This window comes from Dryobates pubescens, chromosome 2 (genome assembly GCF_014839835.1).
Source record: "Dryobates pubescens isolate bDryPub1 chromosome 2, bDryPub1.pri, whole genome shotgun sequence".
Taxonomy (NCBI): Eukaryota; Metazoa; Chordata; class Aves; order Piciformes; family Picidae; genus Dryobates; species Dryobates pubescens.
In genome coordinates, this window is record NC_071613.1 from 6,104,967 (window position 1) to 6,130,927 (window position 25,961).

Below are 25,961 nucleotides of genomic sequence, written 5' to 3' on the forward strand. Positions count from 1 at the left end.
CTTCCATTCCCCTGCATATTCTCGAGCCCCATCTCCTGGTGCTGCATTATTAATTAACTCGTTATGAACACACAAATCACCTGGCTAATAAAAATCCTAATAGAACAACATCCTTTTGCAAAAGATACTGGAGATGGAGGAGGCAGGATGTAGCCTATTATTTATTAAATTCATATTTCCTCTTGATGACAGAGAGGAGCTTTATGCTCTCAGAAATCACTTGGAATCTGAACACTGTAGGCAAGAGTTGGAACATAGGATCACGGAATGGTAGCAGTTGGAAGGGACCTCTGGAGGTCATCAACTCCAACTGCTCTGTCAAGCAGAATCACCCAAGGCAGGTCACACAGGAACACATCCAGGCGAGTCTTGATTCTCAGAGGAGAATCCACAACCTCTCTGGGCAGCCTGCTTCAGGGCTCTGTTATCCTTAGCACAAAGAAATTGTTCCTCATGTTGAGGTGGAACTTCCTTTGATCCAGTTTGTATCCATTGCCCTTTGTCCTATCACAGGACACCACCGAAAAGAGCCTGGCCTCTTCTCCATGGCATCCACCCATCAGATATTGAGAAGACATTGATCAGATCCTCTCTCAGCCTTCTCTTCTCCAGACTAAACAGTCCCAGGGCTCTCAGTCTTTCTTCATAGCTGAGATGCTCAAGTCCTCTAATCATCCTCATATCCTCCATTGGACACTCTCTAGCAGGGAAGTCATTCTGCCCCTGTACTCAGCACTGGTTAGGCCACACCTTGAGTCCTGTGGCCAGTTCTGGGCCCCTCTCTTGAACGTATCCAGAGAAGGGCAACAAAGCTGGGGGGGGGTCTGGAGCACAGCCCTGTGAGGAGAGGCTGAGGGAGCTGGGGTTGCTTAGCCTGCAGAAGAGGAGGCTCAGGGGAGACCTTCTTGCTGTCTCCAACTCCCTGAAGGGAGGTTGTAGCCAGGTGGGGGTTGGTCTCTTCTCCCAGGCAAGCAGCACCAGAACAAGAGAACACAGTCTCAAGCTGTGCCAGGGGAGGTTTAGGCTGGAGGTGAGGAGAAAGTTATTCACAGTGTTGTTAGCTGTGGGAATGTGCTGCCCAGGGAGTTGGTGGAGTCACCATCCCTGGAGGTTTCAAGAGGGGACTGGACATGGCACTTGTGCCATGGTTTAGCAGTCATGAGGTCTTGGGTGACAGGTTGGACTTAGTGATCTCTGAGGTCTTTTCCAACCTTATTGATTCTATTCTATATCCTGTCCCATTGCTATGTCCAACATAGTGGACCTGAAAGTATGTACAACTGTATGAAATTATTTCCAGTTTACAGTCATTCTCACTCTCTTTGAGGAACAAAAGATTTTGTTTCTTTTCATAGGTTTAGTTTGGCTATTAGAAGAATTTTTTTTTTCCACTGAAAGGGTTCTCACAGACTGGCCCAGGCTGCCCACGGAGGTGGCTGAATTCCCATCCCTGGAGGTGTTTCAGAGAGGCAGGGATGTGGTGCTGAGGGCCGTGGTTTAGTCTCAGCCTTGGCAGAGTCAGACAGTGTTTGGACTGGTTGATCTGAAAGCTCTTTCCCAACTGAAAATATTCTATGATCTAAATGTCTGTAACTCTGTAGTCAGTTAAACACGAGGACAACAACAAAGAGCCAAGCCCCAAGCACAAAAGTCTTTGTTGAAATCACTTTTTATGATTGTTAAACTTTTTCTGTTTGTGCCTTCATTGTTGGTGATTGACTGGCTTTGACTCGCTGAAAGGAGTGACCCTGCATGCTGCCAGCGACCTTGACTTCCAAAGAAGCCCCCTAAGGGTGACAGATGATTGGGTGAGAGAACAGCCCATTTTTTAAAGCCCCACTTGCTTTAAAACCTCAACCTCCCCTTCAAAACTTGACACCAAAAAGTGTCAGGGAATTGCAATTCCAGTTCCAGCTGCGTGGAATTTTGTGCTGTGTTCACTAAAACCTTGACAGCCTGAGAGAGAGTTGGGAATTCTCAGCCTGCAGAAGAGGAGGCTCCAGGGACACCTCAGAGCTGCATTTCAATATCTGAAGGGGACCTACAGGAAGGCTGGGGGGAGACTGTTCAGAAGGGCTTGGAGTGATAGGACAAGGGGCAATGGTTTGAAACTGGAGCAGGGTAGGCATGAGGAGGAAGTTCTGCACAATGAGAGTGGCGAGATGCTGGAACAGGTTGCTCAAGGATGTGGTTGGGGCTCCATCCCTAGAAACATGCAAGCTCAGACTTGATGTGTCCCTGGGCAGCCTGCTCTAGTTGGAGCTGTCCCTGCTGACTGCATGGGGGTTGGACAAGATGACCTTTGAGGGCCCTTTCCAACCCAACACAATCTGAATCTGAAATCACTTAGTTGCTGTGATCAATAGAATAAACCAGGTTGGAAGAGACTTTCAAGGCACCAAAGAACTCAAAGTGCTACTGTAGATTAGAAGGGGGAAAAAAATAATCAACTAACCAAACCCTTTAATTTATTCCATCCAACATATTAAACTGGGTAAGCCTCATTTTTCTCACTAATGCAAAAATTACTTTAAAATATTACTCTCCTCCCTCCCTCCTAGTTTGGATCAAGCCCAGCCTTGCTGAAACAATCCCATCAAGTCTAGAAAGCAGCACTATAAATTTAGCACTCACTTATGTTGTGCCTGTCCCCACCACAGCACTACTGAGCAACATAACACTTCTCTCAGTGCCTTGATACTCTCTCTCTAGTGCAGATGGCACCACATGGGCTACCCAGCTCTGACAGCTCCCTCATCAAACACTGTGGGATTCATACAGTCCTAGAATGGCTTAAGTTGGATGGGACGCCAGAGATCATCTACTCCAACCCCCCTGCCATGGGCAGAGACACCTCTCAACTAGACTTGGCTGCTCAAGGCCTCATTCAGCCTAGTAGAGAGCAAGAAGGTCTCCCCTGAGCCTCCTCTTCTCCAGGCTAAGCAATCCCAGCTCCCTCAGCCTCTCCTCACAGGGCTGTGCTCCAGACCCCTCCCCAGCTTTGTTGCCCTTCTCTGGACACCTTCCAGCAACTCAACGTCTTTCCTAAACTGAGGAGCCCAGAACTGGCCACAGGACTCAAGGTGTGGCCTAACCAGTTCTGAGCACAGGGCAGAATGACCTCCCTGCTCCTGCTGGCCACAGTATTCTTGATGCAGGCCAGGATGCCATTGACCATCTGTAGTGACATCCCTTGTCTTCTTCAGTTCCTACAGTTAACCTGGGTATTGGCCTGTGCAACTTCCATCTTTTCTTGTAGAAAAGAGATCCTTGTCTCCAGCCCTGCCACATCTCATAAAACAGCTACAATTGCCCTATGTCATAAGAAGCAAAAAAGGAGTTCATCTGGGGTGTTTTTTTTGACATACCATCAAGTTCTCCATTTCACCTCAAAGGAGCAAAAAAAGCTATTTAAATACCACACTTCCAAGCTGTTCTGCTCCTGCCAACAGGTCAGTGAAGCACACCTCCCTCAGAATCACAGAATGTAGGGACCTCTGAAAATCATCATGCCCCAACCCCTCTGCCAAGGCAGGATCACCTGGGGCAGGTGACACAGGAACAGACCCAGATGGGTTTTGAAGGAGACTCCACAAAGCCTCTGGGCAGCCTTAGAATGAAGAAGATTTTCCCTCATGCTGAGGTGGAGCTTCCTGTGTACCACTTTGTATTCACTGCCCCCTGTCCTATCTCAAGACACCATTGAAAAGAGCCTGGCAGCTTCACCTTGACACCCACACTTGAGGTGTTTATAAACATTGATCAGATCCCCTCTCAGCCTTCCCTTCCCCAGAGCTTACTTCAGGCAATGTGCTAATCACCCACACCCTAACAGAATATCACTACATGAGAGCATCCCCAAGGCAGCCATAGCTCAGACCCCCTTGTGCATGATCTACACCCAGCAAACACAACACATCTCTCACACTTTCCTTGGTTTGAGTTAACATGTTTCAGGTTTATTTTGACAACAGAGGCATGAAGCATTTATGTTGGGGACTTAGAACACCTGCCTTGTGAGGAAAGGCTGAGAGAAATCACAGGGTGATTAGGGGTTGGAAAGGACCTTCTGAGATGAGTCCCACCCACTTGCCAGAGCAGGGCCATAGAAACCAGTGCAGGTCACACAGGAAAGCATCCAGAGGAATCTTGAAAGTCTTCGAAGGAGGAGGCTCCACAACCTCTCTGGGGAGCCTGCTCCAGTCCTCCATGATCCTTAGAGTGAAGAAGATCCTCCTCCTCTTGAGATGGAACTTCCTGTGCCGTAGTTCATATCCATAACTTCCAAATGATCAATCCCCAAGCTGTCCAGGGAGCACAGATAAAATGTTTGACATCAAAAGAGAGCAGCTTGGGCTCTACAAGGAGACTTGTGACTGAAAAGCCTTAGCTGTCTCTTTAAAGGCATTCTGGAACACAAACCCCAACCCTTCCACATGTGTTCAAACTCTCAACTGCAGCAAGGCTTGAAACACCAATGTGCAGTGATAAAACACTTCTTGTTCTATCACAAGGTGTGTTTCCTTTTGATCTCACTGAGAAGAGCTGCTAAAAAGGAATTAAATTGAGTAATTGTCCTTCTTTAGTTACCTTTATTTCTTACAGAGGCACAGCAGAACTCCAACAAGTTGTTCATTTACTAAGGCAGTTACCATTCTTCTAGCTCAGAAGCCAAACTTGGTTTTTGAGGCACTATGAAAGGCTTGCAAAGGAAACCTGGTTAAATATGAGACTCAGAAAATGTTAGTTGCTTACATAATCGCCTTTAAATTAACATATTTCTGGGGAAAAAGTTACCTCAGTAGACACAGGAGGATTTATTTCCACATCTTTCTGTGTGTTTGGAAGCAAGGCTATTAAATGCCTGTGTCAGAATCAGTCAGGGAGTGGTAGGGGCTGGAAAGGACCTCTGAAGATCATCCAGCCCAGCTCTCCTGGAGTATCCTTCCTACCTTTTTTCTGAATCAAAGTTTATTGAGTCAGGCTGCAGAGTTAGACATGGATTATGGAATGCTCTTAAAGATGCTGACTTGGTCTAATGGAAGGTGTCCCTGCCCATAGAACTAAACCATAGAGTCATGGAATGACTTGAGTTGGAAGGGACCTCTAAAGGTCATGTAGTTTAACCCCCCTACATCCCCCATCAGCCCCTCCTTCATCTTCCCAAAGGAAGTCCTGTTTCCCACACACACACACCACCCCTTCATCTTCCCAAAGCAGCTTCTACACCCCCTTCATCTCCCCATAGAGCTCTCTACACCTTTCCCCCCTGCTGCCTAAACAGCTCCTGCTCCCTCACCACCACTTTTGCACCCATCCCAAAGCTGGGGGCAAGACCCTCAACCAGCCAAGATACCACCCAGAGGCACTCACCCCCAGCCAGCACCCATAAGTGACATTAGCAGAGTAATGAATTGTGTTCCTAGCTAACCGGGGGGCCACCAGGCCCCCCGGCCTTTGTTGTCACCACCACCATCACCCAGTGCACACCATGAGGACTCACCGGCAATGAGAGGAGGATCCTCCAGCCCAGAAGGGCTCAGCTTAGGGCTGCTGCCCTTCCTGTCCCAAATAAAAAGGGCAGTGGGTGGGGAGGGCAAAGTGGCCACACCTGGGCTGGGAGGAGACTTCAATAGAGCCCAGGTGCTGTGAGTTTGAGAGGAAAAGGGGGGGGGGGGGGGGGGGGGGAGAAAGGGGCACACTCTGAAACCAGTGTTCTTGAGAAAGAATGGAGATTAAAATAATATTCCAATATATATTATTGACTTGCAAGGATTGCTAGATGCTTAATATGGGTACTTTCAGGATGTTCCACTCCCCCTGGATATTAGACATTCTATTGACAAGCCCAAACATGATTTTGACAGGCCAATATTAAGTTCACCAAACAAACCCACACACCTTCTGCTGAGGTAATTGTATAGCTATCATCTCAGCAAACTCTTGATCTCAGCCTGGAGGAGGTTTTTGGGGGGTTGTTTTCCTGCCCATCTGTGTGTGGGGGAGAGGGCTTGCTTCTGAGAGCAGGCTGTGTGAAGCCAGGACACTGCTACGCTGAACAGGAGCCAGTGGGTTTAGCTGGCAGCGTTGAACTCTCCTACAGCTAAACAGTCCATGATGCAAGGAACCCTGTGGTCTCTCCTGTGTGAGTATGGAGACAATAGGAGTATGAGATGGAAACCCTTTGTTCTCCAGGCACAAGTGCATGAGTTACAAAGAAGAGTGAAGAGAAGAGAGAGCTCATTCAGCGGGAGAGCTGCACTAGTCTACTGTGAGCAGCTCTCTGGTCCTAGTACATGGACATCAGGTCCAAATTTGAGTAGGGGAAGATCTCAAGAACTGATTGAATTGGAGGCTGAAGTAAGCATAACTGGGAATAAGTGGGAAAAGCAGCCCTGTGGAATCACAGCATCATTAAGGTGGAAAAAGGCCCTTTAGACTATGGAGTCCAACCAAAACCCAGCTACCATGACCACTAAACTGTGTCCTGAAGCACCACATCTACATGCTTCTTGAACACCTCCAGGGCTGGTGAGTCCACCACCTCCCTGGGCAGCCTGTTCCAACGCCTCACCACTCTTTTCATATAGAAGGTTTTACTAATGCCACTCTGCAATTCAAGCTGAGGCTGGAGAAGAGCAGACTGAGGAAGGGGATCTCATTCATGCTGATCAGTCTCTAAAGAGTGCCAGGAGGATGGAGCCAGGCTCTTCTCAGTGGTGTCCAGTGACAGGACAAGGGGCAATAGGCACACACTAGAACACAGGAGGTTTCATGCAAAAATAAGGAGACAATTCTTCACTTGGAGGGTAGCAGAGCACTGGGAACAGGCTGCCCATAGAGGTTGTGGAGTCTCCTTCTCTGGAGGCTTTCCAAACCAACCTGGACATCCTCCTGTGTGATTTTCTCTGGATGATGTTGCTCCAGCTGAGGGTGGGGGGCATGTGTTTTTTTGGGAGGGAGGGGGATTGAACTAGATGACCTCCAGAAGTCCCTTCCAAACCCTGTGATGTTCACAGAAGCCAGCCAGGGATGTGGTTTGCAGCTCATATCTCTGGAAAATAGAGTAAAAACTGTATAACAGCATTTTCATTTGCTTTGGCCAGGAGTGGTTTGTGACCAGCCATGCCTCCGATCAGAATTTGTGCGGCGTGTAATGGTCATCATAAAAGCTCTGTACTGCTGGAACTCAAACCTTGCAGGAGCCAAGGCAGGGACATAGGGGAGAATACTGTTTAAGGACTGATTGCTTTGGACATCATCCAGGCGTCTAAACTCTCGTTGGATGGGGGTGGATGTGAGGTTCCAGCAGGTTCAGACCCACACAGGCGGGTTTCAGGTGAAGTCTGAAAGCACCGAGGGGCTATAGCAGGGAGCAAGACCACACACAGGCTGGGCAAAGGCTTTGTTCTCCCGATCTGAGCGGCAGCGGTGGGGGCGCACAGCAGCCAGGCTGCAAGGCGCTGACTGACAGCGGTACTTATTAAAATGTCATCTCCTAATTTTCACGCCAGATATCTGCTGTCGTGTAGACTGCCCTGATCTCTCCCGCCAGCGGGAAGGGCCAGAGGACAACCCTACCCGCCCCGGAGAGCAGGAGAGACGGAGCCGGAGGGGAGGGGAGAAAACGAATCTCCGAACCCCTCTACCAGCACCGGAACGAAACGGAGGAGGCTGCGAGGGGTGCGGGGTGCGTGCCCGCCGTGTGGCACGGCTAGAACCGCCGGCCTCCCCCTTTCATAGTGACCTCACCCTCCCCTACGCTGCTGTCTCAGCCGCCGTCGCCCCTCGAACTGCCACAGCCACCCGGAGCCGCGGACAGCGCTTCTCCCGCAGCGGGAGCCGTGCTGCGGACAGCACCCGGCGGCTCCTTATCCCTGCCCGCTGCGGGAGCCCCGTGGCACCTGCGGCGCGGAGCTGGGAGGCGGGGGGAAAGCGCCGAGCCGCGATGCGAGCCGCAGCCTTATCCGTGCCGGGGAAAGGAACGCGGCGTTCATTGCAGCCTCGCCGAGCGCACTGTCGTTGTTGGGAAGGGTTTGGCCCTCGGAGCCCTGCCTCGCTTCACGTGCAGCGCCGTGCCCAGCTGACACCTCTTGGGGCTGCGACTGGCAGGGAAGGGGAAGAAGGGGAAAGGAAAAGGGGGGAGCGGCGTGCGCGCCTTGGAGGAAAAACCGAGAGGAAGCGGATGGTGCACGGGCCTCCCACTGTCCCCGGTTCCCTCATTCCCCGCCCGCCGGTTGCTGTCACGCCGGGGCGCAGCCAGCCCCCAGCGCTGGAAATTGATGCCACAAACCGTTCCGTTCCCCTCCCCCCCGCCCCGCGTGTCGGTGCCGTGACGCTGGGAAAGGCACGGCGGGGCCGCGCTCTGTGTGGGAAAGGAGGGGGGGAGAGGAGGGGGGTGAGGGGGAAGCGCCTCGCACACGCGCGGAGCAGCGCTCGGAGGCGCGCGCATAGGCCGCCCCCCCCCCCCCCCCCCCCCTCCCTCCACCCTGCGCGGAGGCGCGCGCACAGACACCCTGAGACAGCGGCACCCAGTGAAGGCTCGCGGGCCTACGCGCGCGCACGCGCGCACATACACGCGCACACATACACGCGCACATACACGCGCACACATACACGCGCACGTGCGCGCGCAGCAGCGGGAACGCGCTCCCTCAAGACTCCCTGCGCGCCCGACGCTCAACACCGCTTCCCGACATCGGCAGCTGAGGAACCAAACGCCCCCCACCACCTCCACCCTCCTCCCCCCGCCACAGCCAACATCCTCCCCCCCTCCCAAAAAATCTGCCGCCGCTGTCCGGCCCTTAGTGCCTGGGGGGAGGAGGAGGAAGAGAAAGAGGAGGAGGAGGAGGAGGAGGAGGAGGAGAGAGGAATTAAGTCCGTTAGTAATAACAACCCGAGAACCCACCAACAAACCTGCGCTCCAGCCTTACTCCTGCCCTCAGACCGTCGCCTTCGCCTTTCGGCATCGCCGCTCTTCGGGTTGCTGTGACGAGACTTTGTTTCAAGTTAAAAACAAACAAGAAAGACTCAACCCCCCCACCCCAACCCCCCCACCCCGCTTCGCTTGCTGAACCATTTCCATCCCCCCCCCTCCCCCGCCTCTTTTTCTTCCCTGCAGTCTCGCCGGTTTGGTTGATTTTGTGGTGTGTGCGTGTGAAGGGGGGGGGGGTGTGGGTGTTTTTATTTATTTATTTATTTATTTACCACCCCATCCCTCCACCCCCCCCACACCCCCACCCCCTTCTCCCCTCTCTTCTTCATGCGGTTGGATTTGGTGGAGCCGGAGCTGGGTTGCCCCCTTTTTTTTTTTGCCTCCCCCTTCGGTGGGGTTGTGAGTGTGGGGAGGGTTTTTTTTCCCCCCACCCTCTCTCTCTTTCTCTGCGGTATTTTTGGTGTGGTTTGGTTGTGTTGTGGGTTTTTTTTTTTTTTCTTTCTTTCTTTTTCATCGTTTTCTTCTGCTGCCGCCTCTTTTTAATTTTTAATTGTTTTTGGAACCTTGGGTTGTTTTTTTTTTTTTTGTGAACCTGAGCCGGGGATTAAAATAATAATAATAATAATAATAATGGGAACCGCTGCCTCCGCCAGAAGGGGAATCTCTCCATCGCCGTCGCTGGGACGTGTGCCTGTGGTGCTCGTCTGCTAGAGGAGCAGCCCGACAGCTTTCGGAGTGGAAGGTAAGCGTCCCTGAGGGGCATTTCCATTCCTTCCCTCCCCCCCCCCCCCCCCCCCCCCCCCCCCCCCCCCCCTGTTTCCAGGGATTATAACCGGAAAGCTTTTTTAGCATGGGATTCCGGGGAGAAGGAAGCAGAGGAGGAAGGCGCGGGGGGAGTGTGGGGGGGGGGGGTGTGGGGAGGTGTGGGTCACAGGCTTGTTGCTGAAGGATAGAGAGGAGACAGCGCATCCGAAATGATCTCCGCATTCACTTTCAGCGCTGCAGCCGAAAAGTTAAGACAAGTCCGTTTTGCGGCGGGGTTTGCATCCCTGAGAGTAATTTCCAGCGAGACCGGGGTGGGGGGTGGGGGGTGGGGGAGACACCAAATCAAACCAAACCAAAACGTGAGGTTTGTGCACGGTTGGGGTGATTTTTGGAGGGGAGGAAAGGCGGAAAGGGTGGAGGGGGAGGATGGATGTTAGGTTAATAGGAAGTTAAAATAAGAGAAGTCAGTGGGGCTGCTTCTTTTGGGGGGGGGGGGGGTGTGGGGGGAGGTGAAAAAAATCAGTGGAGTGATGGCGCCGTCTATGTTCGGCTAAACTCCAGTGTCACCTAGAAAATCACTCTGGGGAGTATCCAAACTAAACGCCCCTTTGCTTTTCAAGCCGAAGAGGCTTCTCCCCCCTCCCCCTTCCCCCCTTTCCCAAATGGGCAACCTTAAGCCTCTGTGGCCCTTGTTTTAACTCCCTCCTCCCTAGAAAAAAAAAAGACAGATTATTCATTTATTTATTTGTTTCATTTATGTATTTATTTATTTATCTTTTAATCTGAGTGTGCCTAATCCTTTCAGTGAGCAGATCGACTCTCTTATTTATTTAGCGATGCTGGAAACTGACCGAAATGCTGCCAGCACGCTCAGCTGGGAGGGGGGGTGGGGGGGGGTGTGCGTATGTGTGATGCACTCAGAGATTAAGACAATGCTGTGTCTCACTAGCCTTGCATGCACAAACCCACAACTAAAATGAGGGCTATTGGATTGCATTTCCTCAGAGAAAACAGCCCAGCACTGCAGATGTCTTTATTTCTCTAGTGCAAATATTACATAGGAAGGGAAAAGTGTGAGGCTTTTTCTTTCCTTCCCCCCCGCCCCCCCCCCCCCTTTTCTTTTCTTTTCCTTTTTCAAACAGAAAAGCAAATGAGTCTCCTTTTTTTTTTTTTTTTTTTCTTTCCAGATTATAAAAAAAAATTATTCCTTTTTCATGGGTGGAATTCCTAATTTAGACACTTATTGTCACATTGGCTTTCAACGCCTACACCATCCTGAATAACACTGCGCAGAACTGCATTGCCTGCAAAGTGCTTCAGCAAAGGGGAAATTGTTTCCAGAATTGCTGATAAGTTTCTCTTTTTGAAACTGGCAAATGCTGTACCGACCCTGTTTGGAGAAGGAGGACCCTGTTGTTCATTGAGATGGACGCTCGGGAAGGAGGAAAGCCGACCGTGTGGATAGCCCTGGCAGCAGCTCTGCTTTTTCTTGCCTTTTAAGCCTCCGCTCTAAAGAGGGTTAAAGTTGGTGCTGCTTTGCCCATTTCCAAGATTCAGAGCGTGAATTGTAATCTAGGAGATAAGAAAAATCTCTTCAAGGGAGCTTTACCCAGTGATTTGCTGCGTGTTACGCAATGGGAGACAGAAGATGCCTTGCTGTTTGGTGAGGAGATGAAAAGCTAAGCAAAGATACACATCCAAACTCAGTAACTGGTGCCGGGGTGTGTGTGTGTGTGCATGTCTGCCTCTGCTTACAGAGCAACAGTGGAAGAAGCTGCATTCTAGAGAGTTTGGAAATTAGCGTGGCGTGACTTCTGCCCGCCCGTGCCTGACAGCAGGAGGTGAAAGAGCTGCTCATTTGTAAGAGATAAGCCACTTCTCAAAGGTTAATGCTCAGAACGTTCAGGCTGACTTTTTTGGATAACGTTACGGAGGTAAATATAACTTCAGGTTTTGCTTTCTTGACCTAGGCCAGTGTTAAAAGGAGAGCAGAGCGTGTGGAGGCTGGGACGCTTGACAGGTGCAGTCCAACAGCTTCATTTGGAGGGAGAGTAGCAGAGAGAAAATGTAGCATGCCTTTCATCACTCAGCTGCCTAGCTGCAGAACACAGGAGCTAATCAGATGGTACAAGGTAATTCGTAACAAGAGGGCAAGTGCAGCCCAGTAGGTGCAGAGATCCTGCTGTAGCACCGGCAGCTCTCTGGAGATGCTGGTTGGAGATACTAATCCAGTAATCCATTTTATGCGTCCTAAGAGGTGGAATTGTTATCTCAAAAGAGGCAGCGTTTAGTGGCGGTGGCAGACCACCGCTAGTGTCAGCTCTCTGTTTCCTTCTCCCATAGTGTCCAAACGTTATCATTACATTAATCTCAGTGTTCCCAGCCTGGCTTTGCTTTTTATAGAGACCTCTGGATAGCAGGTGGGCCAGGCTGAAGGCATGGACGTGCATGGGCAATCAGGCTCCGTCTGTAGCAAATAATCACCTGTGCCTTTTAAAATGAAGAGTTGCCATTCTTCACAGTGAACTTCTCAGACCACACAGGAAAATTATATCGAACAGCAAGACGCTGCTGGCTTCCTTGCTCTGTTCTGCTGCCATTCTGCATCTGCATGTGGCTACAGCAGGCTACTTAATTACTTTTGGAAGCCGGCAAGAAAGAAATTCTCCTTTCCTTGGCCCCTCAGGGAGTGCCTCTAGGGCTGTGTTGTTTTCTTTGTTAAACCTTAAGTTGAGCAGCTGTAGTCCACGCCATGATGCCTGCATCCTTAGAGAGGAGAGGACATCCCTATTAATAATCTAATAGCCGCTGTGGTTTTTGTGTTGTGGGGTTTTTTCCCCCCGCCAATCCGACCGTAGGAGACACTTTGGCTGTGGCGACAGCCACGCGATGGCACTGTGCTCACAGCAGCGAACCCGGCCCTTGCGTTATAAAATAGCCATCACCTGCCCTTCTTTCTGAAAAGGGGCTCTAACTGCAAGCTGCAAAACAGCTGCCTCCAATATTTGCGAGGAGTTTTGGTCTTGTTTCCCCCCCCCCCCCTCCTTCCCCCCTTGTTTCGTGGTTTCCTTTTTCAATGCGTGAGGAATTCTACTTGCCTTTCTTATTTCGTTTCATCTCCTGCAGGCCAAATGACATAGGATGAAGGCTGTTCGTAATTTGCTGATTTATATATTTTCCACCTATCTGCTGGTTATGCTTGGATTTAATGCTGCCCAAGACTTCTGGTGTTCCACGCTGGTGAAGGGGGTCATTTATGGATCGTATTCTGTGAGCGAGATGTTTCCCAAGAACTTCACAAACTGCACCTGGACGCTGGAAAACCCAGATCCCACCAAATACAGCATTTACCTGAAATTCTCCAAAAGGGACCTCAGCTGCTCCAACTTTTCCCTCTTGGCTTATCAGTTTGATCATTTTTCCCACGAGAAAATCAAGGATCTTTTAAAAAACAACCACTCCATAATGCAGCTCTGCGACTCCAAGAATGCTTTTGTATTCCTGCAGTACGACAAGAATTTCATTCAGATCCGCCACCTTTACCCTCTCAATTTCCCGGGATTACAGAAAAAGGAGGAAGACCAAAAGTCCTTCTTTGAATTTTTGGTGTTGAACAAGGTGAGCCCGAGCCAGTTTGGCTGCCATGTGTTGTGCACTTGGTTGGAGAGCTGCTTGAAATCGGAGAACGGGAGAACCGAGTCCTGTGGGATCATGTATACAAAATGCACCTGCCCTCAGCATTTGGGAGAGTGGGGAATAGATGACCAGTCCCTGATGTTGCTCAATAACGTGGTGCTGCCCCTCAACGAGCAGACGGAGGGCTGCCTGACCCAGGAGCTGCAAACCACCCAGGTCTGCAACCTCACCAGAGAAGCCAAACGGCCGCCAAAAGAAGGTAGGTACCGCTTGGAGCAGGGGCTGAAGCCACACCGGTGTGTAGGTCCTGCTCCTGGCTCTCTTTGATACTCACGTTCATTTGATGTGCTTTCCACTCTGGCTTGCCTCTAGACCAGGCTAAAAGCTGGAGGAGATTCACACTGCTTCAGGGCAGGGAGGGCTGCATTTTCATTTCTAAATTGGCCTAACCTTCAGCACCCTTTAGAGTCCTCACCAGTAGGATCCATCTGTTTCCAGCCCCCACTGACAGTAATGCCCACAGGTGGTGAGCCAGGAATCGCTCTCCCCCTTGCCACCTCTTTGCTGCAACCATCCCACCACAAAATCTTGTCCCTCTTGATGTGGTCTTTGCAAGGGAAATGTTTCCAAAGGCATGCAGGCAACCTGACTGAAAGACCAAGAGATTCACCGTGGTCAGCACAACTGGTTCCATCTGGGCCAGACCATGAAAACCTAAAACCAAACCACAAACGATTGTAATTCTTCAGGGTGAACCTGAGGGGCCTTCAGGGTGAGAGATGTGAGGCACCTCAGAGAGCCAGGGCTTCCTGGGTGCTCTGGGAAGGGCTGCTGCACTGCCCCTTCTCCAGGCAGCCTGGGCTTAAGGAGTTGAAGGCTCTGGATCTCAGAGCAGTGTTAGTGTTGTGTGTGGGGTGTTAATGTCAGACCCAGCAGCTGCTTTTTGTCCCTGCTGGAAAAAGAGAGATTGTGGAAGGGTGAGAGGATGGGGGTCCAGCAATTAGCATGGCAGCCCTCTCCCTAGCCCCTCTGCTTCCTGTCTCCTGTTCTGGCCTCCTGACAATTTGAGGGAAGGTTGTGGGGTGATTTTGGAAAGGACATTAAAGGGATGAGAGGAAGGGAAAACATAGGCTGAACCTAGCCGAGGGGCTTTGGCTGCAACCTGTGGGTGAGGGGGGCTCATCCAGAGCAGCCTTGCGGGAATGGGGAAAGGGGTGGATGTGCCCGTGTAGCAAAGGGATAAATCCCTGAGCGAGGGGGATTGCATTTTAATGCAGGAAATGTTCCCTCTCTCCTTGTTTTCTGCAGAGCCACAAAGCTCCCAGTCTGTGGCGAGCCGCTGCCAAGCTCCCAGCCCCCAACACTCCCTCCCTCCCCCCCCAATAGAAGTTGCTTTGTGGAGGAATGTAACATTGACACGTTGTTAGGAGAGGATTTTCTTTAAGGGCAGCCAAGCCCCAGTGCTGTGGGAGAAGAAAAGCTGAACTTGCTCCAGCTGCCGCCGTGCCAGCGGCCGCGGGCAGGGCCGGGGGAGGAGGGGAGGGAAGGGACGAGCGACACTTGCGGTGTCCTGCGGGGCAGCGCCTCTCCCGCCGCACCAAACCCAGCCATCTTTAATCCGGGGAAGCTCTTCTCCTGTAAAAAGGAAAAAAACCTCCTGGAGAAGGCTGTGCGGCGGCAGGGATGGCATTTAACGGCGTTTACGGCTAATTAGTGCTCTGAGAAGGCGGCAGGCGAGCCCCGGCCCCGCGCCTGGCGGGCGCTGCGCGGAGGTGCCCCTCGCAGCCCCTCGCAGCCTGTGCCTCAGCGGGCTGGGGTCTCACACCGGCCTTGAGCGGGCCCGAAAAGTTCCGTGGGGGCTTTTCCACTCGACACCCTCTCCACCTCCCTTGTGTGATTCCCGGGGGAGCCACGGGGCCCACCCGAAAGCACGAACGCCGCAGAGCCGGGGGCGCGTAGGAGACGCTGCCGCGGTGCCAGGCTTGGCGGCGGTGCTGCCCCCGGGGACAGGCACTGCTTCCCTCCCCATCCTCAGGTTGGTGAGCCTGGGGCAGGAGGAGTGCAGGCGCAGCAGGCCCCCGAGAGCCCTGCATTCCGCCCTCAAAAGCAGGCTGAATTCCAGGGGGATGCGTGTCTCCCAGTTGAAAGCACCTGCCTCTGAAATTTGCTTAGTGGAAAGGACAGAGGAAGCTTAGGGCAAACGCTCGTCTGCGCTTTTTTTCTTACGTTTTGAGACGTGTTTCTCGCATATTTTGCATCCAGTTTCAGACGTGTTCTAATTCATGCCCCTGTCCGTGGGTTTTCCTGCATACCAGCTTGAGTAAGAGCACCGTTAGGGTGCAAAATGTTTGGTAGATGGGAGGTTTCCTTCACTTGGTTTTTGCTGTACTTAGTGGGTTGTTTTGGTGTTTGGGGTGAGAATTTGAACAGTAATGCAATTATTTTGATGCTTTATTTAATGGCTTCATTGCACTTGGAAATTGCTCGTCAGGTCGTTACTAAAAGTTGTAATCACTTGGCAAATTGGGCCTCCCGGTACTTCTCGGTAGTAGGATGCTCCTTAGCTTCTACTCAGCGTTTAAAACATTTCTCCCCTTGCCTCAGAAGGCTGAAAATCTGCAGGAGAGGTCTGTTGAGCCTTTGGTTTCTGTGGACATGGGCACATCTGTCAAGCACATCAGTCTGCCGGTTAGTGGTTCAGTTGGAGGCTTTATTGGAGGGCTCAAGACTTAAGAGTGTTCCTACCACAAACATAATGGAATTGATCACTTCTGTCAGCTAAATTTCAGCAAGAAATGCAAATTTTTGTTTTCACAGGCAATCTGGTCCCAGGTAGATCAATGCAGCACAAAAAAAAAAAAACCCAACACCAAAAAAGGTAGAGCAACAACTGAGAAAATGGTTTCTTGTTTGATAGAGGTTCGTAGTGGTAGCTGGAAGCAGAGTTCTGTTGGTATGAGTCGAGTTTTCAGGGGAATGGGGTTTGCCTAATGCTGTGAGAGTGCTCTGGACTTGATAAGATTGTGTTTTATGAATTTGTGCATTACTTGGAGGTTTGGTGCTGCCATTGCCTAGCAATAACTTGCAGAAAGGAATTGCAAAGGCCTTGACAGCTTTCTGCAGCATTATGCATCCCCCTCCCATCCTTCAGCTTGGCTTTCATCAAGCTTGACTATATGGAGTGCAAAATCTTTTCCCAAAACGATTTTCAGTCACATTTTAAAAACATAATGTAAAGAGAGAGCATTTAGATTAAAGTCTACTGTTTCTGGGTTGGGGTTTTTTTTGGTTGAACTCTGAATATTTTTGCCATTTGGAATATGATAAATGGCTTAGGAAAATAGATGCAAGTCAATGTTGTTGGGGTTGGTGTTTTTTTTCCCCCCTGTTTAAATAGTGTTGTGTTTTACAAAAGAGGTGACAAGTGTATAATGGATGATTGTGTTTCTAGGAGTGCTGAAGTGTTGAACAATAAAAGGAACCAAGTCAAAATAAGGAAGCTGTAGCTATTTGTTTTGGTTTGGCTTATTTGCAAATAAAAGGGCCTGGAAATACGTGGTTTGATCAGCACTACTTCTGTAGGCAGATCATCTTTGCTGTCACTGGTTACAGCAGTACTGGAAAGTACCAAATTTTCACTGAGACCCACTTCACTGCCATTGTGTCTGGATCCTTCTCCATTGCCTTACAGCTCAGGACCCATTTTCATTGGATCTGGATCCTTATCCATAGCCTTACACCTGAGGAACCACTTCCAGTGGGTTTGGATCCTTCTTGATAGCCTTACACCTGAGGACCCACTTCCATTGGATCTGGATCCTTCTCCATAGCCTTACACCTGAGGAACCACTTCCAGTGGGTTTGGATCCTTCTCCATAGCCTTACACTTGAGGACCCACTTCCATTGGATCTGGATCCTTCTCCATAGCCTTACACTTGAGGACCCACTTCCATTGGATCTGGATCCTTCTCCATACCCTTACACCTGAGGAACCACTTTCATTGGATCTAGATCCTTCTCCATACCCTTACACCTGAGGACCCATTTTCATTGGATCTGGATCCTTCTCCATAGCCTTACACCTGAGGTGTTTAGCCTGGATCAAAGCACTAGCAAACACATCTCTGGCAGGGTCCTGAATTCAAGGGCTCAGGAGAATTTGTCCTCTTGATCTTCAGTGCTGTGACTGAAGTATCTCATGAAGTTTCTGTCAATGAAAGAGGGCTGAGGTCCAGCTTCTGTGGACCTGTAAAACCTTTGCATCTAGGCAGTCCACCTGATTTTATTATTGATGAAAATAAATCCACAAAAAAATAGTCTTTGGGGTTTTTTTTTTCTTTATCATGACCAGTACAGAGCTGTGATGATATTATGGGGTTTTATAACAGTTGCTTTGGCTAGAACTGTAGGGAGATTCCCCTCCCCCCTGTGTTTTACTGCCTGATCTGACAGGGCCCCCTCTTAAAACAATGGAAATAATTCTTTCCCCCTCTTACTTTTCAGCCAGCAGGAGAAAAGAAAGAGAAAGGGGATATTCACATTAATTAAGTCTTGGCATTTGGAGTTCCAGGCCTAATCTTGTACATCTTGTTCAGCCAGTCTAAAATAATTTCAGCAGGGATGTTTTAATATGCTGGAAATGTAGCCATTGGTCTGCTCTGTCACAAATTGTAACAGCTCCCTGCATTACCAGCATCTCAGTATTCAGCAGCTGATTGATTGGTTCTTTTTTTGGCCTGGTTTCAGATCTGGAAGCAAGAATGATATCTGAGCAGTGGATTTGCTGTCTGTTTGAAGCAGCAATTCATGAAACAATGTTGAACCCCGGGAAGATGTGAGATGCAGATAGTTTGGTGAAGCTTTTGTGGCGTGTGTGCATTTATTTGTGTGGTGTCCTGTGGCTGCACACCTCTTGTTGCATGCATTTAAGATGAAGTTAGCCTGTTCCCCACATAGTCAGAGGTGAGCAGGCTGGACATCCCTAGTCAAAAAGTCATGGGCAGTAATAATGTGCCATAGCTTGGCTCCAGCAGAGGACTTGGTGCCATGGTTTAGTTCTTCCCAGAGAGAGTTGTTGGCCATTGGAATGTGCTGCCCAGGGAGGTGATGGAGTCCCCATCCCTGGAGGTGTTCAAGAGGGGATTGGATGTGGCACTTGGTGCCATGGTTTAGTGGTCATGAGGTCTGTGGTGACAGGTTGGACTTGATGATCTTCGAGGTCTCTTCCAACCTTGGTGATTCTGTGTGATTTGAGCTGCTAAATCAGTGCAGGATCCATCTAGGGACATGAAGCAGCATGAAATGGAGTCTAATAGCTGTACACTTCTCCAGGGATATTGAATATTTAGTGTGCAACAGATAGTTGAGACTAAAACAGAGTCTAGAAAATCAAAAAGAAGTAGAACTGCTGGCCTCCTTATTAAAGGAGAGCAGCAACACACTTGGAAGACTCTTCATGTCCTGCTGTTTGCAGTAGGTTTTTTGTTATCCATGAGTTCAAGGGGAAGGTGAACACTAATGGGAGACAAAGGAAGCTGAGCACTAATGGGGAAACAGGCTGTTAAATTTTTGTGTCAAGGGTATTTTTCATTCTGACTCCATCCATTATTGTTTAGAAACTTCAAACTGATCGACTCAATGGAGCTGTAAACCATGCAGCTTCCCAGCAGTTCTGAGCTGTTTGTTACCACACTGTGGTGAGCACTCGGCTCTCACTGAAAATGGAGGATGTACAGAAAAAGAATTGCACTTTGAATAGTCTTTTTGTTGGTTGGTTGTTTTGTTTCATTCCTCTTAAACTGCTCATAGGTCAAAATCACCAGAGAACCCTTTATAAAATCAGTGAGAGATGTTGTGCTGCTTCAGTGACTGGCTGGAAAGCAGCCCTGAGGGGAGAGACTTGGGGGTGCTGGGGGAGGAGAAGCTCACCAGGAGCTCTCAGTGTGCACTTGCAGCCCAGAAAGCCAATCAGATCCTGGGCTGCAGCAAGAGAAGTGTGGCCAGCAGGGCAAGGGAGGTGATTCTCCCCCTCTACTCAGCTCTGGTGAGACCCCACCTGGAGTACTGCCTCCAGTTCTGGAGCCCCTATTACAAGAGGGATCTGGAGGTGCTGGAAGGTGTCCAGAGAAGGGCCACGAGGATGATCAGAGGGCTGGAGCACCTCTCCTGTGAGGATAGACTGAAAGAGTTGGGGCTGTTCAGTCTGGAGAAGAGAAGGCTCTGAGGTGACCTAATTGTGGCCTTCCAGTATCTGAAGGAGGCTACAAGGAGGCTGGGGAGGGACTTCTCAGGATCTCAGGTAGTGATAGGACTAGGGGGAATGGAATGAAGCTGGAGGTGGGGAGGAAGTTCTTCCCCATGAGAGTGGTGAAGCCCTGGAATGGGCTGTCCAGGGAGGTGGTTGAGGCCCCATCCCTGGAGGTGTTTAAGCCCAGGCTGGATGAGGCTCTGGCCAGCCTGATCTAGTGTGGGGTGTCCCTGCCCATGGCAGGGGGGTTGGAACTAGAGGATCCTTGTGGTCCCTTCCAACCCTGACTGACTCTGTGATTCTATGATTCTTTCTGGGTCTGGTTCCCAGCTGAAGGAGATGTTTCATAATCTGGTGGATTCCAGTGTGCTTCGTGTAATGCCCTTTTGGGCTGACTTTGCTGAATGAAAACCAACCCCCTCCCCCCGAACATTGATATTCTTAGTGCATATTTGGGTCACTCTGGACCATTCATAATAGGGTGCTTTATCAGTGGCCAGTTGGATTTCAGATTCCTGATTTTTTTTTTGTTGAAGGGGTGGACTGTTGCACAAGCATTCATGGTCAGAATCTCCTCCTCAGTAAGCCCTGTCTTTGTTTTCAGGGATTATATGCTACCACCCCTGCATCACTTTGTGCTGCATTGACCCTTCCCACCTGATTTACTTCAGGAAATGGGAAACTTCTTGGCTTGATGTGAAGTTTAGGAGTTTGCATGCAAGAGTAATCAGCACTTCTCAGGTGGGAACTGAATTTGGTGGGATCTGGGGCAAGCCAGACGTGAATTTTCTGATACCTTCCAAAAGAAAAAGACAAGAGTTTCCTTTGTGGTAGCAAACACCAATTTAAATGGCTTTGCTTCGAGCTGTTTAAATACCTATTAGTGAATAGAGTTGGTTCTGGGTGTCTTTCTGTCTGAGAGGTGATCTCTTTGTTTTCTCACTGGTTCTCTCAGCATTTTGTCCTCCCCACACTAACCAGATGCCATGTCCCTTACTTTGTGGGAAAGGTCAGCCTGCTGCAGTCGAGTCTTTGCCCCTGCCTTCAGCAAGATCACAACTGTGCTGTGTAGGATCTGAGTACCAGTTTGTCATGAGCTCATTGCTGGCTTAAAACACTCATGGCTTCAATGCCATACTGTGTTGGAAGCTGTGTTAGAACCAAACCCATGCTTTGGGTTTCCCAGCCTGCCAGTTTTGCTTGAATTCAACCTTTATTTCTGTGCATTATTGCACATTGTGGAGCTTTCAGCTGGGGACAAATGCTGCCAGTTACCTCCATTCTCAAGAGCACAGAACACAAATGGAATCACAGAATGGTTTGAGGTAGAAGGGACCTTAAAGATCTTCTAGTTCCAACCTACCTGCCATGGGCAGGGACACCTTGCACTAGACCTAGGTAGGATGAAGAATGGGGAAGGTATGAAAGGAGATTAAATGTTCAGACTGAAGTCAAAGCATATCCAAATTAGGAACAGGATTCTGTCTGCCTTGCAGCTGAATCCAGTGAAGAAGGAACTGGGTAGTACTGAGTCCTGTACCATGAAGAATTTCAGACTTCATTGCCTGTCTTACACCAATAAACCTGTTGCCTCCGAAGACTTAGAATCAGTAAAGGATTTTGGTGGGAAGACACCTTCAAGATCACCAAGCCCAGTCATCAATATTTCAGACTTGTTTGCCTTTCTCATACCAGTAACCCTGTTGCCTTCAAATACTTAAAATCATTGAATCATTTGGCTTGGAAGAGAGCTCCAAGATCATCAAGTCTAACCTATCACCCAGCACCACCTAATCAACTAAACCATGGCATCAAGCACCCAATCCAGTCTCTTCCTAAACACCTCCAGTAATGGTGACTCCACCACCTCCCTGGGCAGCACATTCCAATGGCCAATCTCTCTTTCTGGGAAGAACTTCTTTCTGACACCCAGCCTAAACCTCCCCTGGCACAGCTTGAGACTGTGTCCTCTTGTTCTGGCATTGGTTGCCTGGGAGAAGAGACCAACCCCCTCCTGGCTACAACCTCCCTTCAGGGAATTGTAGAGAGCAAGAAGGTCACCCCTGAGCCTCCTCTTCTCCAGGCTAAGCAACCCCAGCTCCCTCAGTTAGGGATGTTAGTGGTGATCCTGTTTCCATAGTGGGACTTCATCTGTTAGATCTCAGTGACATGACTGAGAATTACATTATGGCATAGAATCATAGAATGGTTTGGGTTGGAAGGGACCTTAAAGATCATCCAGTTTCAAACCCTCTGCCATGGTCAGGGACACCTTGTAGTAAACCAAGCTGCTCAAGCCCCATCCAGCCTGGCTTTAAACACTTCCAGCCTTGGAGCCTCCATTTTTCTGGCCAACCTGTTCCAGTGCTTTACCACCCTCATGGAGCAGAATTTCTTCTTAATGCCTAATCTGACTGATCACACATTCAAAATATGGTAAATTGCAACAACCAGCAATAAACTGATCTGTAATTTTATGCCCTACTCTTCTTTCTCAACACAGGTGCTGCAGTTCTCCATCCTAAACATGAGCCAGCAGTGAGCCCAGGGGGCCAAGAAGGCCAATGGCATCCTGGCCTGCATCAAGAATAGTGTGGCCAGCAGGAGCAGGGAAGTCATTGTGCCCTGTGCTCAGCACTGGTTAGGCCACACCTTGAGTCCTGTGTCCAGTTCTGGGCCCCTCAGTTTAAGAAGGACATTGAGACTCTTGAAGGTGTCCAGAGAAGGGCAAGAAAGCTGGGGAGAGGCCTTGAGCACAGCCCTGTGAGGAGAGGCTGAGGGAGCTGGGGTTGTTGACTGGAGAAGAGGAGGCTCAGGGGAGACCTCATTGCTCTCTCCAACTCCCTGAAGGGAGGTTGTAGCCAGGTGGGGGTTGGTCTCTTCTGCCAGGCAACCAGCACCAGAACAAGAGGACACAGTCTCAGCTGTGCCAGGGGAGGTTTAGGCTGGAGGTGTGGAGAAAGTTCTTCCCAGAGAGAGTTGTTGGCCATTGGAATGTGCTGCCCAGGGAGGTGGTGGAGTCCCCATCCTTGGAGGTGTTCAAGAGGGGGCTGGACGTGGCACTTGGTGCCATGGTTTAGTCATGAGGTCATAGTATCATAGTATCAGTCAGGGTTGGAAGGGACCACAAGGATCATATAGTTCCAACCCCACTACCATGGACAGGTCTGTGGTGCCAGGTTGGACTTGATGATCTTTGAGGTCTCTTCCAACCTTGGTGATTCTGTGTGCTCTTGTGCAGTGTTCTATACTTTATATGTTGTGCATTTCTCTAGCACAGTGATTATGTGAGCTATTACATTTAATAGCCTCTGTCTTCTTTTTACAGTAATTTATTCTCCTCTCCTCACATCTCTCCATATTGCTGTTTTGTTTAGTTTTCTGTTTGCAAAAGCATGGAGAGAGGAGAAAAAAACCCACACCACCCAAATCTGCTCTGTGTGTTGGTATACACCCAGGGATTTTTCAGAGGAGACTTCTCCTTTTCTCTTCTCAGGGAATTAATTTTCTGAAGTTTATTCAGTGGTGTTTTATCAAAGGATTCCGACTCCAGAGTTGTTGCAAGCTCTCAAGTTGAAGTTCAGCTGCTCATTTATAAATATGCAGTAATTGGAATACAACAAAGGTCACTGCAGGATTCCCTGGAGCATTATTTGCATTCACTGTTAGCAAGCAATGGAAAATGTTCCTTAGGATAGAGGGAAGTTGTACATGAGAGGAAGTACAGCTTTACAAATTATGCCTCACTGTTGTATGAATATTTCAGAGTTTTCAGCTCTTCCTGGTTGCTGCTTGAGTCTCCAGAGGAAGGCAGTGAAATTTCTCAAAGTCATCCTCACTTTTATTAATCTCAGAGAGATATAAAACAAAGGGAAAGTTATAACTGAAGGGTTTTGTCAAATTACTGACACGTTTTTCCTGATGGATTAGCCACCATCAGCATGAATAAAACCAAGCTCTGCTCACAGTGTGGGAGGCCAGTAGGGGTGTTGCTGTCCTCTGCAAAGGCCAAACTCTTGTCCTTACTGGAGGCAAACTCCCCCTGCTATCAATATCACTTGGTCTAAATGAGGATTAGATTGGAGCCCACAGAAGAGATGTGAAGCAGTGCTAGGATGTGTGCTTTCTACCCAAAGCAAATGATTTCATATCATTTCATGTAATTTCATCATTATATATCATTATGATTATCAGTTGTATTTGCAGATGACACCAAGCTGGGGGTAGGAGTTGATCTGTCAGAGGGCAGGAGAGCTCTGCAGAGGGACCTTGCCAGGCTGGACAGATGGGCAGAGTCCACAGGCAGGAGATTAAACACATCTAAGTGCCAGGTTCTACACATTGGCCACAATAACCCCAGGCAGTGCTACAGGCTGGGGTCAGAGTGGCTGGAGAGCAGCCAGGCAGAGAGAGACCTGGGGGTACTGGTTGAGAGTAGGCTGAACATGAGCCTGCAGTGTGCCCAGGGGGCCAAGAAGGCCAATGGCATCCTGGCCTGCATCAGGAACAGTGTGGCCAGCAGGAGCAGGGAGATCATTGTGCCCTGGACTCAGCCCTGGTTAGTCCACACCTTGAGTCCTGTGTCCAGTTCTGGGCCCCTCAGGTTAGGAAGGATGTTGAGTTGCTGGAAGGTGTCCAGAGAAGGGCAGCAAAGCTGGGGAGGGGTCTGGAGCACAGCCCTGTGAGGAGAGGCTGAGGGAGTTGGGGTTGCTTAGCCTGGAGAAGAGGAGGCTCAGGGGAGACCTTCTTGCTCTCTACAACTCCCTGCAGGGGAGCTGTGCCAGGGGAGGTTCAGACTGGATGTTAGGAGGAAATTCTACACAGAGAGAGATTGGCCATTGGAATGTGATGCCCAGGGAGGTGGTGGAGTCACCATCCCTGGAGGTGTTTAGGAGGAGACTGGATGGGGTGCTTGGTTGCATGTTTTAGTTGATTAGGTGGTGTTGGGTGATAGGTTGGACTTGATGATCTTGAAGGTCTTTTCCAACCTGGTTAATTCTATTAGTTTCTATTAGTTTTATTCTATTAGTTCCTTTTGCAGCCACACTGTTTGGAGGCAGCTGTATCAGGTTTGGTTACAGTATTCCTGGCAGATCCTTCACAGTCAGAGTCCAAGGTGCATGTTTCTCCCAGGGCTGCCTGCTGAACATGAGAGAGTGGTGCTGGGCTGCTGTGGAAGCGTGCACAGAGTGCTCAGGGATGAGGCTGTGAAACCTTGAAGCTCATTCCTGCAGCGCAGCTGGGAAGGGCTTCAATTCCAGATTGGAACATCAGGGAAACCTTAATTCATGCTCTGGACTGGTTATGAGGAACACTATTTGACACACTTCATGCAAAACCAGTTTTTTTTTCTCCCCAAAAGGCATGTTGGAAACTCTTAAGCCTGGAGGTTCTAATGTGGACTATTTCTTTGAATTCTCAGTGGTTCACTTGTTCTCCTACATTTTGCTTGTCTCTCTCCTATGAATCCCTTCTTTGCAGCCCCTTCTGTGTATGTAGAGGATCCCAATTGTCTGCAGAGCCCAGCACTTGAGCTATAAAAAGTGATGCCTTTTATCCTTGGAAGGGCTTGTGTTTGTTCTGTGGCAATGGCTGGGAGCTGCAGTGATTGGCACACGTACAGATGCTCCATAGTTTGAAGGTTGATAGATGTTGCTTCATACTGACAAGAGCAGAGGAGGAAAAATGTTGAGCACTGCAGGTGTAATGTGAATACAGAACCCAGTCCAGCTGCTCTTGTCTGCACCAAATGCCTAGGAAGTCATTGATAGCAGAGAGGGTATCGTGAAGGTTCACTCTCCTTGGAAGGGAGGAGGGTGCCAAGGCTGGGAGATTAGCCAGTCCCAGCACCTGCTACAGTTGTGGGAGTTATGGATGGGGCCATAGGGCTTCAGCTGGGGTGGTTTGATCTGGAGAAGAGGAGGCTGAGGTGAGACCTCATTGTTCTCTGTGATTCTCAAGCTGCACCACGGGAAGTTTAGGCTGGAGGTGAGGAGAAAGTTCTTCCCAGAGAGAGTTGTTGGCCATTGGAATGTGCTGCTCAGGGAGGTGGTGGAGTCCCCATCCCTGGAGGTGTTCAAGAGGGGACTGGACGTGGCACTTGGTGCCATAGTTTAGTCATGAGGTCTGTGGTGACAGGTTGGACTTGATGATCTTTGAGATCTCTTCCAGCCTTGGTGATTCTGTGATTCCCTGAAGGGAGGCTGCAGTGAGGTGGGGGATGGATTCTTCTGCCTAGTAACAAGTGACAAAATGAGAGGAAATGGCCTCAAGTTGCAGCAGGGGAGGTTTGGTTTGGACATTAGAAGAACATTCATGCCTGAAAGGGTTCTCAGAGCCTGGCATAGGCTGCCCAGGGAGGTGGTTGAATCCCCACT

General features: G+C 49.7%; 1 protein-coding gene across 11 annotated transcripts in view; it reads left to right on the forward strand.

Annotated features, from left to right (window-relative positions):
• The first annotated feature begins 9,538 nt into the window (after nt 1-9,538).
• ADGRB3 (adhesion G protein-coupled receptor B3) overlaps nt 9,539-25,961 on the forward strand; it is a 570,173-nt gene continuing 553,750 nt past the window's right edge. For 8 of the 11 annotated variants that reach the window (XM_054169581.1, XM_054169605.1, XM_054169621.1 and 5 more), the window contains exons 1-2: nt 10,898-11,634; nt 12,827-13,595. In XM_054169581.1, the coding sequence (XP_054025556.1) occupies nt 12,842-13,595 (754 nt within the window). In that variant the 5' untranslated portion in view covers nt 10,898-11,634; nt 12,827-12,841. Of the gene's footprint in view, nt 9,678-10,897; nt 11,635-12,758; nt 13,596-25,961 lie in introns of those variants that run through there. The other 3 variants (XM_054169593.1, XM_054169599.1, XM_054169587.1) reach the window with 3 other exon arrangements.